The sequence below is a fragment of the Pleuronectes platessa genome, chromosome 8 (genome assembly GCF_947347685.1).
Source record: "Pleuronectes platessa chromosome 8, fPlePla1.1, whole genome shotgun sequence".
Classification (NCBI taxonomy): domain Eukaryota; kingdom Metazoa; phylum Chordata; class Actinopteri; order Pleuronectiformes; family Pleuronectidae; genus Pleuronectes; species Pleuronectes platessa.
The window spans coordinates 20065631-20081905 of record NC_070633.1 but is presented as its reverse complement, the minus strand read 5'-3'; the positions used below and the strand labels follow the sequence as shown (position 1 = coordinate 20081905).

Below are 16275 nucleotides of genomic sequence, written 5' to 3'. Positions count from 1 at the left end.
TATAAATGCGATGTGGACAGTTTGTAAGAGAGACAGAGCGCGGCTCGGGGAAGGATGGTTGCAACATGTGCTCAGTCATGTGTGCTGTGATCAATATGCTTACATCATCCTTTCAAGCCGCTGCCTCCAAGCCCCGCCCCATCGCTCTGATTGGCCCTTGGCGGGGTTTGTGGCTGCATCCGACAATGTAACTTGAGGCATTCAGTGGTTTTTCTATAGTCTCTGTTTGAAATAGATCAAGTTTCTGCCCTTTTTAAAAATGTTGTGCTCGCAGCTTTGGCAATTCTCTGTAGGTTAGGGTGAAAGAATATTGTTATAATGGAGTGAGTTACTGTTGCATGTAATTAAGTGTGGCTGAGCCTGCTGTGTGTGTTTCCTGGTAGGCCGGCAACACAGTGCAGTGTGTGCCCTCGCCCCCAAATCCTGCTCCTAGGTGTTTTTAATTAAAGGTACTATGTCTTATATGTAAATCAATTCACTGTAAAAGCCCTGTTATTCACGTATGAGCACTGTCACGTGCAGACAATGTGCAAATCTCTCCCCCCATGCAGACACACCCAGCTCCGCTCCCCGTCACATTTCATTAATAATGCATATATGCAGGTCCTTAATGGTGACACCATAAGATTCCTTTTAAAAGAGATCAACCTTCGCAGTCAGTGTCAGGATGCTGTTAATCTCAATCTAGAAATTCATAAACATGCTAAAGGGTTCACGCAGGCAGTCCCGTCGCATGACTGCAAATACAAACAGATACATGAAAGCCATATAGTCTCTGCTTCCGTCTCTTCCCCCCCCCCCACATTCTCACTCTCAATCTCTTCCTCCACCCACTCGAAAGCCCAAGCGTGTAATCTTGTTGGTTTCCTACACGTGTTGATGTCATCATTGTGAACATAGAAATATTTCCCCTGTGGTTCTTAAACAAGGCTTCTGCGCCTCACCATTCTCCCACTGAGCTTATTTTGACCCAAACTTGACAACAACATAATTCAGCAGCGTAGTGCTGTACTTTGCAAGTGGAGAGGGGGGGGGGGATGTAAAGTAATGTAGTGTGATTCAAACGCACCCCTGTGTTGATGACCAGGAGAGAAAGGATTTGAATGAGCTGCACCTGCCTCCATTGTGAGATTATTAACAGATGTGTGCTTGTGACACAGAGCCCGGGGGTTGCAAGTCACTAGCACAAGAGAGCTGTTGGGTCTGCAGCTGAACTAGAGATGACTGTGGAGGTGACTAGTGACCAGTCAGAGGCAAGGGGGGGGGGGGGGGGGGGGGGGGGGGGGGGGGGGGGGGGGGGGGGGGGGGGGGGGGGCTCACTGTAAATGGATTTTGGCTGCCGACCTGTTGGTGGAAAACGTGGAATTAGACTCACAGCCATTGGAGCGGGGTCAAGCTCTGCCTGTGGACAATGACCTATCCTTCTTTTTATTTATTTTTTTCTTATCAGAACGAAAAACTGCCAAATGCAATGTTTCTATTGCGGCTTTATGAGTGAGGCAGTATTTTCACCCGAGGCAGGCAGCGGTGAGGCTTCGGTGCCGCGGCCCCTTTAAGAGAAGCCAGTGAAGCGCTCAGTCCTGTTGGTGCTGCTGCTGCTGATGGCAGCGCTGCCAGTTGATTGGCTGTGGCTGTCAGGACTGAGGTGCTAGAGGGATGCTGCTACATATCCCCTGTCCCTCCCTTCCTCCCTCCCTCCCTGCATCTCTCTCTCTCGCTCTCTCGCTCTCTCGCTCTCTCGCTCTCTCGCTCTCTCTCTCTCTCTCTCTCTCTCTCTCCTCTCTCTCTCTCCCCCGCACTCGCTCGCTCTCCATCTCCCTCTTGCTCGCTCGCATCCCTCTGAATAATCCACATCTAGGGCAAGCTGGCTGAGGGGCGATCCAGAGCTCAGCTCCTCTCTGCAGGCTGAGAAAAGAGACAGAGGGAGAACGACAACGATTTTCAACGCAGGAGGAAAAACGTGATATTTCAAGAGAGGAAGATTTTCATCAGCGGATATCATTTATTTATATATATATTGTTTATATATCTATATATATATATTTGTACACACACATATAGATATTTATATATATACCTTTATCTCTGTACATATCTGTAGTTGTGCTCGTCTGTTTATATTAATATTTTTATATGTATTTGTGTGTGTAAATATATATGATATATAAGCAAAAGAATATATACATATATATACATATATATGTGTGTGTATATATATCTATATATATATATACATGAATTTATATGCGTATCACTGTGAACCAAGAGAAGCAAGAGGAAATTTCGATCATTGGGGCTGGTCTCTGATTGTGTGGTCGTATACAATATTTTGAATATTTCGTTTGATCTTCTACGTCAAGAGGACAAAGACTACGTGCCCATTTTGTATTTTGTTTTCCCGTTGCTGCTTTCCATTCCTCCTGATCTTTCTTTTTTCTACGTGCGAGAGGAATAAAGCGGAGAGTGACTGGATTTGACAAAAAGGGAAAATCGGTAGAAATTCCTGTGATTAGTGTTATTTCCGTTGGCATTAGCACTCTGTGAGCCGATCACAGCTGCTGTGTGAGATCTGAGGAGGCAGCAGCGACAGTGCCACGCCGCTCAGCCCAGCATCAGCCCAGCCAGCATGCACAAACACCACCACTGCTGTAAGTGCCCAGAATGTTATGAGGTGACCCGTATGGCTGCCCTGCGTAGGATGGACGCCCCGGCATATGGAGGAGACTGGCAAGCCGAGCCCTATGGATACCCGCCTGGGTATGGGGGAGGCCAGACCTTACCTCCCCCAGCTTCAGGGGGAGGTGGAAGCATGGGAGGAGGAGGGGGAACTTTGGGGAGAAGTAAGGGCAAGATTATGTCTAGTGGGGGCCCGGGAGGCCCCAACCCAAAGGGCCATTCCAAGTGTGGCCCCAAAGTAAACGGCAGCAACTCCAGTGGTGGACAAGCAGGATGGTGGCCTGAATGCACCTGTACCAACCGGGAGTGGTACGACCAGGTAACTCATCTTCCTCACTCTGTTTGATAAGCTCAGGGCTGTGGGGCCTGGCATGGGAGACTGGGCTCAGATGGGCTGCTGCTGTAGTAAAGCAGAGACGATCATGTTTCAGCTGAGGCTGCTGCTTTATGGAGGAGGATTCATATTTAGTATTCACCCCAAGCCTTCCTTTCTCATGTTGGTGACTGTGGTTCTTCTACCGGAGAGGAGAACAGGACTGATCTAGTTCCACTGCACACACACGGAGATGATCCTCATGTTTGGATTTGATGCAGATGACTAATGCTTATAGATTCAACACACCTAGTGTATGTCGTCAAAGACTTACGCTGATGCAGCTACCATAGGCCAAAATGGTGCATTTTCAGCTGTGAAGCAGCAGCATTGGATGGCAGCTCGCTTTTCTTTCTGAGTTATCTATCAAAGCTGTTCCTTCAACACTGCAGACGGACTTTGTGAGGAATTACATGTGAGAAACAGATTTCACAGACATCCGGTTATGGTAGGTTTGCGTCTCGTAGACTCACAGTGGAGGAAAAGATGATGAAATCAAAAACCAGCTCCATTCTTATTTATTGCCATTGTTGTTTCTCCAAAGCGTCACAGCATCAGGAATGTGTGGTCGGAAAAAGAGAGAATCAGCAGCAATGTGTCTGAACGCTGTCATACGTGCCACACAGTGTGAATGAAACTGCCTCTTCACATGCGCTCCATTTTGTGCCTAATATCCCCGTCTATTGACATGTATTTATAAATGACGGTTGATGTAAGGTCAGAACAGCTTCACAAGCGCAGTCTTTAATTAAGCACGTATGAGAGCATGAGCTGGGGTGGGGGAAGGGTGGCTTTGGTGAGCGAGAGATTCAAGGAACCGATCTCGCTGTGCATGAGTATGTGTCTATGTGGTCTCGTATTTGCAGCAAGTGGAGCCACTGCATTGTTTGTGCGTAACCCCCCCCCCCCCCCCCCCCCCCCACACACACACACACAGACACACACTCACACACACACACACGCACGTTAATGTCTGATCGCGTTTTGAGTAAGAATTAGGAGGCAGCAGGAAGGAGGAAGGTGAGGAGAGGCACGGGGGTAAAATGGAGGCTGAGATTTCAGTGGCAGAGAGGAAGAGATCCCCCTGAGCTGAGCCCACATATGAGCCGCAACCCAGCTGATATTAGCAGATCACTACAGACAAGGAGAGGCTTTACCTTCGGAGAGGCAACGAGAGAAAGACGCCGTCTTGAAATCCGTCACTGGCCATTTTCTAGTGAGCTGGATTCAGACCGGTCCAGCTTATTTCATGTTTCACACGTTTGAAAGGCTCAGAGCAGCTGTGATTATGTAAGCAGTTATTGCTTACGTGGATATTTTATTCCTCATCAGTATTGAAACCTCGTTGTTCTGATATCCATATTATATTTAGCCTCTGCTTCAGGATCTGATGTTCTCTCCGCTTGCACCGGGATGCATGTAAGGATCTCATGTTGTTGACACATCACCATTATCGGTTGAACCACACTGTAGTATCCTGTATACTATGTACTTGCTCCTTTGCTGTATCATGCAAACGTGTGCCTCATAAAAAAAAACCTTTACAGTATAATATCCTTCCTGGCATTCAGGATGTAGAATAAATTAAAGATCCAGTGATGTGATGAGCAGTGGATGATTGGTGATGGGGGGTGGGGGGTGCAGCTGTCAGTGGGGTGAAAATGCTAAGGTTGAAAAAGAGAGAAATAAGCCAATAAAGGCAGGCGGCGGCGGGCCTGTGGAGGGGGAGGGGGTTACGTAAGAGGAGGCAGTTGGTGGTGCTGTCAGAGAGAGGAAGCAGAAGAGGCCCTGACACCGTGGACAAGCATCTGCCCCTCCGTGTCTTTAACACAGGCCGGTGAACGGCCACTATACGCTCGCCCTCTCCGACGCCAACGACCCCATGGCACGGCATGGACGGAGAGACGCACCCCCTCCACCCCACCCCCACCCCCCCCCCCAGCCTCCCGCCCCCTTCCTCGCAGTCAGCGTTGCTCATCCTAGGGTGGGAAATGTGAATGCTGCCCCTCCCCCCGCCACCTATACACAGCCGGGGAGCAGCGATCACACACGCCCCAAACACACACACACACACACGTCTATTATCTTATAGCTCCTGTAAACAGGACGCAAGCACGATAATGAAGAGGCAATAACCTTGTGCAGTCATTCAGGATTCTTCTTCTTGGCTGGATCATTGACATTTTGAAATGGCTCCTGTAGCCATGAACACTTCATGTATGTGCGAGGACATCATTAGACACCCCGGGACATAACGGTGCCATATTCGTAATATTTTCCCCTCTGTCATGTATTTACTAAATGATCGCGCGGCTATTGTCGAGGGCTCGCTAGCTTAATTATGAATGACTCCATTTGGGAATATGGGAACATTCTTTAAAACAAGAGCTTTTGAGTTTCAATCTGAGGAAAGTAGAGACCTCAGTCTACGGGGAGCTGCAGTCAGAAAGCTCCCTCTTCCCCCCGCGGGCTCCAATCTGTCTTTGTGTGTTCTCCAGCTCTGTCGCTATGATTAGCTTCAAATATTAATTGGATTTTTACTTTATTTATTAGCATCAAGATTCGGTCCAAAGCGCTGTGCCAGACCTGTTGTGTAGAACAGGTCTTTGTGGCGGCAGTGGTGCTTCAAATTAATGCGCAGGCACGGTGGGCGTTAATGTCGAACGCTCCCATAGGTGATTACAACTTGACAGCCTTCAGGCCTTGATCAGAAGTGTGAGTGTGTGTGTGAGAACATTTACAGTCACATGGATTTATGTGTGTCGTTGGATTGTACTGTACATCTTTATGATGAGATTTCCTTCACTTGGATTTGAGTTGCTGTTCCCGTATCAGAACCACAGAGAGAGTTACCGGATGGGATTCAGATGTGTGTCCGGGTCGAAATGTCTTGAGCTGGATCCCCTCCTTTGATCTTGAAAAGGCTCCGTCTAATACCTGGTATATTCTTATCAGAACATGATTTTTTTATACCTAGACGTGTGTGATTAGAAGGAAAGTGAACTCAGCCAATCCTTATATTTCCTTTTAAAAAGGTGACCTGGACGATAACAGCAAAATGGATGTTGTATTCATTACACCCACAGAGGCAGCTCCTGTCAGCGCATTCAATCCAGCGTGGTGCATAATTACTGCAAGGTTGTTTTTGAGTGTGGAGTAAGACGGACAGATTTTCATATGTTGTGCATAACATCACGCATCAGAGCTCTGAATGGCGGTCGACGTTGATTAAGATAAAAACAAAAGAGTTGAGAGTTGATAGAAAACATAAATACAGACGAAGCTTTGTCGGTTTCTATCATTTTCCAACACCACTGATGGGTTGGTGACTTATGTTGTCTGTGCATTGTGTTAAGTTGTGTTTTGCGAGTGTTAGCAGCAAGTTTATCTTTTCGGTCGTGTTAAATGTTTGCTCCAAAAAGCATGTATATTTGTTCCTAACTGGCTTGTGTTGTGTCCATTTGCATTTAACTTTGTGCAAATTGAGCTCTCAGGGCCACCGTACTCCGTAAACACTTTCCATCACTGTTTGATCATCATATGGTATTTAAGTGGTTCAGTGGTTAAGCGGTTTAAGAATGTGACTTTCTGACAAATAGTAAACTTGAAATCATTCTCAAAACATTTCTTAGTCCTCTGGTTCTTAATTATGTTCTTTGCAAGTAATTTGAAAATATAGACATACCCAAAAAACTGTGAGAAGACACTTCTTTTATTGTCTACTCTCCTTTCGTCAGCGAGGAGACAGTATGTCTGACATCATTCTTTGACATTTGATCTGAGGACCCGGCTCTTCTGTGCGGTCGCTGCTCGTCTCACACTCATCCCAACAATCGCTTTCAAAACACAATGAGAGGCAAAATAAAGGCTGACACAGCGACATGTTTGTCCCAACAGTAGCTTTAACAACGTGTATATAATCGTGAATATACACAATTCTTCTTAAACCTTTAGTGAGGTGTACATGCTTCTAGGATTTTGAATCCAGTCGAACACGCGGTTCCTTCAGAAGGAGATAATAAACGCTTCTCAGGTTCTTCGCTGTGGTTCAGGAAACCGTTTGTATTTACCTCTCATGTCACTTTGGCAGAAAACTGTTGCTCAAACAACATCGTAATTCAATTACGGGCAAACAGGGTAATTCTTTGTTTGGTCCTGAGATGTTGGGGGTGGGGTGCAGAGTCGTTCACGTAACCACCGACATAATGATGGACGTTAGCCATTACGGAGTGTTCTTTCAAACTGTGCATCGCAGGCTCAGATCATTTAGCCACAGTGAGCGGTGATGACGATGTGAGCTGCTCTGCAGTGGCTTCACCAACTCAGGTCGTTTCACTCACAATGGAGAAGAGCAATAGTGGATTTTTAAGGAAATTTTGCTTCACGAACTTAACTCTCATATGACCTCAGTGTAGTTTCTCCATAATGGTATTGAGCCTCGACAAGTATAAGGCATGTTGAAGAGCTGCAGGCTATAAGGAAACAATAAGATCAGCCGATGTTTTTAAAAAAGGTTTCAAAATAGCTGCAATATGTGATATAAATGTGCACATTTGATTTGTTGCACCAAATTTCAGCCTCAGTACCAGAAGAGGAGCAGCAGCTTCTGTTTCTGCTGTTTAATGGGCCGTCCTTCCTTAGTCAGGTGTCAATGAGTAAATCCACTAATCAGGTAACTGAATGTGTTTCGATAAATGTGTGTAAGAAAAATGACAATTGTTGCAGCACAGAGGATAATTCATATCTTCACAATCTAACTATTAAGCACGTTTGGTGTTTGCTGAAACACACTTTTGAGAAAAAACTGTAATTCAGCTTTTCAAACCGCTGCAGAAATTATGATTCAGATGCCAAAGCTCGCTTTTCACTGATCTCATACAAATTCAGAGCACATGCTGTAATTTAATTTTCTGTTCAGTTGTCTTTTAGCAAACCCCCTACATCATATCTTCCATTGTGCGCCCGCCTGTCTCCCTCTCTTTCACACACACACACAAACACACACACATGTACAATATAAGCAAACACACTTATGCCGTACACAGACCCTTGCTCAAAAACAAAGTGCTCCTACCCTATGAGAATGTAGGGTGAAGGGAGGATGGTGAATCATGGGTAAATGCACTACGAAACAAGGGAGACAAGGTGCGCTGCAGTATTTATGTGCACTTTGACAAAAGTTGGCCCTTTTTTTCCGATGTGCGAGCGGGAAGGGACGGAGCGCCTGGGAAAAGTCAGATGTTGCTGAAGAGACTTTGACAGGCGAGCCGCCATTATGGGGGCTGAGAAGTTTTGATCTGTGATGAAGACCCACCTCCTACTCTTCCTCTGAAAACTGCGCCGCTCTTTACCTTTGCATCGGGTTCACAGACTGAATCTGCTCCTATAGTTTCAACATGGACGTCCCCAGTGAAATGCTGGATTCGCTGGAATGTGTTGCCGCCTCTGCCAAAGCAGATTTAATGCTCATCAAGCTTTTTATTCATTACTGCAGGTTGGCTACAGCTACGTGATGTATAAATATATATATGCAGAGGCCTTTTGTACAGTGTTACAGGTGCAGTAGCCTGAAGCTGCAGATCCTGTGTGTGGAGCTGTGTGTCCTCCTGGAAGCCGAGGCTGCCGTGCCCCTCTGATCCATATGGTCATTGTCAGAGGCCCTGCCAGAGATCGGACCCATATCTGTCCCCCCCCCCCGCCTCTCTCTCTCGCTGTCAGCCAGGGGAGGAGAAGAGAGAAGGGAGGAGAAGGGAGGGGATTGCTGTTTGTTTGTTTGCTTGTCTGCTTTGTTTTATTTAGGGGTTTTTGCTGATCACAGTAGCGACTGGCCTAGAAAAGTGACTGTGCTGCGCAGGGCAGAGTGGACCACTGAATCAGCGAGGGAAGCGTCAGATTTTCGGTTGGAGAGAGAGAGAGAAGCGAGAGACACGCGGGGCCTTTGATTTAACGCTCTACCACTGTTGCTGTTGATTAGAAGAATCAGACATTAGTGCGCGATGGTTTGAATCTGCACATACGAGAGATTTTTATCCTCTGTTGTGCGAGACTCGTTTCAGCAGGATCGCTCTGGCATCCTCTGCACGGTGCACCGGCTCCATCACCCACATGCTACCATGGAAAAATGTGTGTGTCCAATCAATACCAGTGAAGAGCTAGTCCCTAAGTCTTCTGACTCCTCTTCATTTTTTGTGGGGGAGTGTGGGCGCTTTCAACAGCGCTTCGGCTTTTATTGCTTTTGTTCAACCACCACATCAGCTGTTATTTTGGTGATACTTTACAACAAGGTACACACAATACTCAAGAAGGAGTCAGCGCCACAGAAACAGGAGCTGACGGCTCATAAATCATTTTAAATAAATGATTTTGTATTTGATAAATGCAGGTTACCTTGGAATAGACGGGTAGAGTTGATATATTATTACATAATCTTTATAAAAAGATTTTAGAAATATTCCTTTTTTTATAAGCATCACATTTTCTTCACTGTTTGTTGCTGAAATGTGGACCAATACATTTAGCATTGTGTAACATTTCGAATAGGCAATTCCCATAGTACAACATTGTGTCATGATTACCTACCTTCTGTCATCAACAGTAATTTCCTTTGTGCAATATTTGAATTTGCGTTTAAGCTACTGTCAATGAAATCACATTAAGACACTGTTCTGTGGTTTGAAGGGCGTAAACATGGACATTTAAGCAAGCTTTTAATTTGAAACAACTGCAGAGGAAGTCTTATAACTTACGTTACATTATTACAGGTTCTGTACACAAGCTATAGGAGAACACGTTATTGAATCTTCTGTGTTTTTGCCAAACCTTGATTACTCTGTGCTGAGTAACTATAATTTGAGACTTGACCTTTATTTGAATATTTGTTTTTCCAGTATACTCAGAGCATTGACACCATATTGTTTGGCTACTGTCTTCAGACTAGAGGCTGACTGCTGTAATCCTTTCACTGAAGACATTGTGACATGTCACAATAGGAAAAGCACAGGTGTAATTCATGAAATGAATGATGGCTGAATTTCAATAATTAGACTCCTGGTTAGTGTTGCTGCTGACTCCCAATCACACTGTGTAACTTACCGGGACAAGTCAATTTCATTTTTTATCAGAACAGCAAAATGATTGAGGTTGGTTATGTGTGAGCTTCAAGGTTGATCACTCACACATGTTCATTTTCACTCTCACAGATTGAATTATCAGGCAGCAGCCTCACAACAGTTGGTCACTCATGAGAAAGAGTCCTCTGCTCCTTAGTGGAAACATTTCTTAAGCAAATTAATGTAAAGAAAACTATAATTTACGCCTTTTTACACATCCTGTTCAAGGTGGCTTTATGCTGTTATAGAGTACAGATGTGTAATGGTTTGATATTGTTGCTGCACATTTATGTATGTTATACCAGCGGTGGAGGTAATAAGAGTCGTCCAATGTCTTCCCCGGAGTCTGTCATGTTTCTATACAGTGGCAAACCGACACACTGGCTCTAGAGAGTGAATTTAATATGTTTGTGTTACCTGAAGGCCACCGTAGTTTCTCCAACACCCAACTTTACCTCTAGATGCCACTAAAGCCTACACACTGAAGCTTTAACTATTGATTCATTAGAAATTATGCATTTGATTGTCATCATTCATTCATTGGCAACTACACCAGATAATGTGTGACAGTCGTGATGAAACTATTTTGGCCTTTACACACACACACAAACACACACACACAAACACACACACACACACACACACACACTCCAAGTTCTATTCAATTCTATTCATTGCAAGAAATCACATGAGCTCTGATTAGGGACTGGTTACCTCGTTATTCAGGTTATTCATCATCCAGATAAGCTAAAAGAATATTCTTTGTCTGTGAGTGAGTGTGTGTGTGTGTGAGAGTGTGTGTGTTTGTGTGTGTGTGGGAGACATTTGGCGAATCGGTGTGTTTCTTACCATGTGTAGCTGCTCTGAGTGCCATCTCTGCCTAATGCATTATCCAAGCAGCCCTTCAGCCATTTGGTCTGGCCTCTCGTGTGTTTGTGTGTGCCTGCGTGTGTGTGTATGTGTGTTGTTTGTCAGTGTTCTTCATTTCTGTCGTCCCCCCCTCCTGTCGTCTTCCGCTGCTCTTCTCCTCCTCCGCTCTTTCTGTTTTCATGCATAGTACGAATCAAAGGCTTCATTTCCAGGTGTAGAGCAGTGTTCAGAGAGGATGCAGCAGCAGCAGCAGCAAACAACTCCAGGCCTGCGCTTCAGTATGATTAGTTTAATTTAATATCATAAGCACATGCAGTTCTACACAGGAATACATCATTGTTTAAAGCTGACTGTGTTTTAGACCAGGATCTCTGTTGAATAACAATTTTCTTCTAATAGTTTGACTAAAACACAATTAAATTAATATATTATGGATGTTTTAGTGGTATAATCAGAAGCTCTTCCTTACCAACAACTGTTACTTCTGTTTTTTTGCAATCTACATCTTATATTTAAACTTTTATCATCATCTTGTTACAGTGGCATTTAATTGTGCACATTTGTGGTTGTGGGGACTTTACTTGACATATGGTTTCTTTAACGTGGAGTTTGCAGTGTAAAATAATTGTATTGTGTTTTTTACATGATTATCTGATCCAAGTTTTTAAATATTAAGCAAAAACAAAAATAGATATACTTAAAATCTCTTATATATTCGTCCCTGTCTCCATGATTATCCTTGTTGGTAATATGTTAACCAATAGGAATGATGCCCAGTATTTGGGCTGGGTGATCAAACAATATCAATAGTAGCACTCCCAGTGTAATTTCCATCAATAGCAATATAGCAGAGGTTGAATATATATCCATATAATGCCTGTAAACAGTGGGGAGGTTCAACACATCATTGATCAACCTCAGATTTGTAAAATGTTTGAAACCACAACCTTCACTCAGGAGATAATATCCGACAGTGAACTCAATGGAAATAATAATGTGAAAATCATTGTGATAATTATCGATATAGAATTTTAATCTCTATATGATTTTGGGGTCGTATCGCCCCCAGTCCTAGCCGGTGCAGACATACAGTATATTGTGACAGCATATGTTTGGCTCACATGGACTTCCTGTCCCCACCCCCCACCGAGCTGACAAGATGAGAGGCCTGCTAACGTTACCCAGACATATGTCTCCTGAATGTCCGCAGAAGCAGCGACGATCTTTAAACACGTCCCTCTGTTAATTATCCGTCATTATTTTTCTATCAGTGAGACTCGACCCCATCTACCCGCCGGGTTTGCCAAAGCAGGAGCACGCACCTCAATCTCCGAGGCAGAGAGCGACGAGGAAGAGAGAGAGAGAGCGTGCCCTCACTGTGCCGTGGATATAAACAACACAAGCAATCCCAGCTTAATATCATACATCTTATTACACTGTTCATCGTTCATCTGTGCCCTGAAATAGCTTTTTATGGATTTATTGCGGTTTGTTTCCCTCTGTGCATCCGTGCTCGTGTGTTAAGGTGTCGTCAAAATGTGTAACAACCTTTCCCAGTACAAGTCAGATCCAAATTAGGCTTATGTAGCATAAACAAACGAGCATTAAGGCCATGGTGTGTGTGATGTTTTTAAAGCTACAGATTGAGTTCACGGTTTCCTGCCACATGGAACTTACCTCATTGCTCATGTTGTTATCTTTATATTTGGATATTATATATTAGCTGTTGTGATCGTCTAGGTTTGCAGTCAAAGACCTTTTCCCTGATTGCCTTGACATTAACACCGTACGTTCCTGCCGCAGTGGAAAGCTGATTAAATATTCCTTGACTGGTCATTAAAACTATGATATTCATACAGAATCAGAGAGCAGTATGTTAATGTGACAAAAATGATTTGAAATTGCAATCTCTTTTATCAGATTCAGTTCATGTATCGAGTGAATAACTGAATATGAGTAACGTCAGTTATGTGGGAACAAATAAATCTCCGGCTGATCAAAACATTTTGAACCAACCATGAGTCAGGCGTCAAAGCAAAGCCTGATGGGTTTTATGGAAAGGTTTTTGAAAGGTTGATTCACACATCACACCCATAAACTAAAATATTACATAAACTCTTATGAGTCATTTAGTCCATTTTCTAATTTGTAATTATTTGCTAAAACTAAATCTGCATTTTACCCATCCAACCATTATCTATACCTCTTATCCTCTATAATCCTGGAGCCAATCTCATCTGACACAGGTCGTATATCAAAACCATTCACCTTCACACCTACTGTCAATTCAGAGTCTCCAAATACCCTAACCCCCCAGACCGCATGTCTGTGGACTGTGGGAGGAGGCCAGAGGAAAACCCAAGCAGACACAGAGAGAACATACAAACCTCACACAGAAAGACCCCCGGGGCCGAAACCAGGATTTGAATAAAAAAAGCTTCTGGCTGTTATGGACTAGCTAACCACTTCACCACTGTGTCATCCCAATAGCTGTGGGTAGAAGGGTCCTTAAAGCTGCAGACACATTTTGACAATATTTGACATGAATACTTAGTCTTACTTACACTGCTCTCCCTTCCCTTCCACTGCGGTGAAACATTTATTTGCAAGATCAATCGAACTAATATCAGCATTTTCTGTTTGGTTGAAAGTGCAGCTTTTTGTCATTCAGCACAGACAGGTGTAGAGCTGCCCGTGAGCTGACGACCCACAAGCTGAGACGTGTGGGGAAACAACAAAGGAGACAATCGTGTTTAACTGTGCTTCACCTGCCAGCTGGAAATTAATCGAACACGTTATTAGTAAATGCCAGTGTCACGTCTGACTCGGCCCCGAACACGAGGAGGAGGAGGAGGAGGAGGAGTTGTTCTCTGATGGTTGAGGCCTTTCTTTCCCTCGCTGTTCTCTTCCGGGTGTAGCAGGGCCGGATGTACACAATTACACGCAACACACATTAAACAGAAACATTAGGAGCCTTGTCTTCTTCCTTGATCACACAGATGCCCCTATACTTTACAGTTTAACGAACTGAGCGTCCATATGGCAAATATATCACTTTGCACTTTGTGGAAGCTGACACATAGGAAGGTTATGCTCCAGCACAGGCCTTACATCACAGAAACAGACACTTATACATCATATGAAGAAACGTGACAGAAAAGCTTTAGAACAACCAGGAGCTACTGACAACTTTTGGAACTTGTGGAATCATTTTATTCAGTGCATGAGTTGACAATGTGAATCAGTTGATTTACCTTAAAGCTTGGGTATAGGTAACATACATCTAGCATTATTGAGCAATAATTCCATAGTCACCTTTCCGCATAATGTAAATCAAGTGATCAGAAACTAGAGTCCTGCACTTCCTCTTGGGCCTGTTTCCATCCAGTGGGAAAGCTGGCCCATGATGGGAGTCTTTGACCAGTCACAGGGCAGTTCAGATAGGGCGCTGTGGGTTGTTCTATAGCAGCTGTGCAGGCACGTCCCTCCCGGGAAAGGCCTTCCCTCAATCAATGGCTTAAAACCCTAGACCAAAGGTCGCCATTCCGGCATTGGCAAGAACTGGCCGTTCTAAAAGGGAAGTTTGAATTATTCAATAAAGAGTCTAATGGAAATTTGGACAATAAACAATCAAGTTCAATCATGATCCCTGGCGTTTTATGATTGGATGCATTTGTGCAAAGTGCAAATATTTGATTTTCCCCCTCAAAAAGGTTTTTTGTAGGTGCTCAAGCAGCACGACATGTATATCCTGTCTTGGCCTCCATTAAATGAAAAGACACCGTTCATATCTGTGTGCTAAATATGAGCATAAATAGAGGCAGAGAACATTTGGGCAGAGGTCAGATAAAACCAGTGGCATCAATGAGGAAGAATATTCTGAACATTTTGCATTGTACAAATTGCAGATGCATTCAATGCACATGTTTTGTTGCTATTTTAACGAATGGAAAAGAATCCAGTTAGCATTGTGCTCTGTAGCATCATGCCCTCCTGCCCTCTGACGTGTATGATACCGATCGCAACATGTGATGTGGAGGGGAAAAAAACATCTCAATCCCGTGTTCGGATCGTCGAGGACGGCAGCAGCACCGACCCCTCCCCCGGTGTGAGCCAGCGAGTGTCTTTTCAGTTGTGTCAGTGTGAGCTGTGATGATGCAAGAGAGGAGGGGATTCAAGGGAAGGAGATTAAGCGAGGAGAGGGGCCAGAGCTAGAGAGATGCGTAGGGAATGGAGGGAGAGAAGGAGGTGAAGAAACGAGAGGTGTGGCATAGAGAGAGGGATGAAAGGGGGTCGAAGGCGGCGAGGAAGAGCGATGGGAAGGGGTGGGGGGGCGAAGAGGAAAGCGGAGGGGAGCCTGTGCTCAGACACAGCCCTGTGCGTTGCCATGGTGCGGGCTCAGGCAGAGCTGCACAGTAGCTCTAGCTGCTCAGCTAGCTAATTACCCTCAGACTGCGATGGTGATACGCAGGCGGCCGAGGCCTTCTGGGTTTCCAGGAGCTGCACTGACACAGTCAAGTACGAATCAGAGACACATTCACTGCGTGTCTGCCACGAGGAGGAGCTCCCACGAGGATGCAATGCAGAAGCATGCAGCGGTGAGCGGCAGCGTTGTTATTGAACACGGTGGTGGTTGCTCTGCTGTGTCAGCCGCGCCACTTGTGTAATATAAAGAGCTGCTCCAGCGCAGGGCTGCATTGTCCGCAGACGGGCTGCCGCTTACCCAGAGCCTGCAGATCCTGATCAGCCTGCTTATAAAACCCAATATGGGCCATTGTGGATTAATATTCACCATTAAAAATTCCAATTATGTAATGAGCCAAATCCAAGCCCTGCATATGCTCACTAGAATCTCTCAGCAGGCAGGAGCGAGGGAGGGGCCTGAACGAGAGGAACGATTCCACGGCAGACGAGAATTCAAGAAGATGAGCGTTTTTATTTGGGCGAAGATCCGTGTGCTGAATAAATGAAGTGCTTTTATTAGCACCGCAGCATTGTTGAGTGTAACCAAGTCTGAATGAATCTGATGCACTTGATGTGTTTCTCCTGTCTTATTGCAGTGATTCAATCTGACTGTGATAATGTGATGAAACACTTCATCTATATGTGGAAGTGCAGATAAATCTTCAGTGAATCTGAATCACTACCTGAATTAGAATATTGTTGTCTTTTTTTGTGCCAAATCTCAACACAAAACGCAGACGTTTGTTGAATAAATGGTGATGGTGGTTGAGTCTGATGCATCAA

The 16275-nt window shown here is 44.7% G+C and overlaps 1 protein-coding gene across 2 annotated transcripts in view; it reads left to right on the top strand.

Annotated features, from left to right (window-relative positions):
* The window catches only part of dlg3 (discs, large homolog 3 (Drosophila)), a 75153-nt gene that overhangs the window by 16398 nt on the left and 42480 nt on the right, over positions 1-16275 (top strand). Inside the window, exon 1 of one of the 2 annotated variants that reach the window (XM_053429530.1) lies at positions 2612-2995. The exons of the other annotated variant lie outside the window; for it this stretch is intronic. Within the exon in view, the coding sequence (XP_053285505.1) occupies positions 2627-2995 (369 nt within the window). The 5' untranslated portion in view covers positions 2612-2626. Of the gene's footprint in view, positions 1-2611; positions 2996-16275 lie in introns of those variants that run through there. 2 annotated transcript variants of the gene reach the window in all.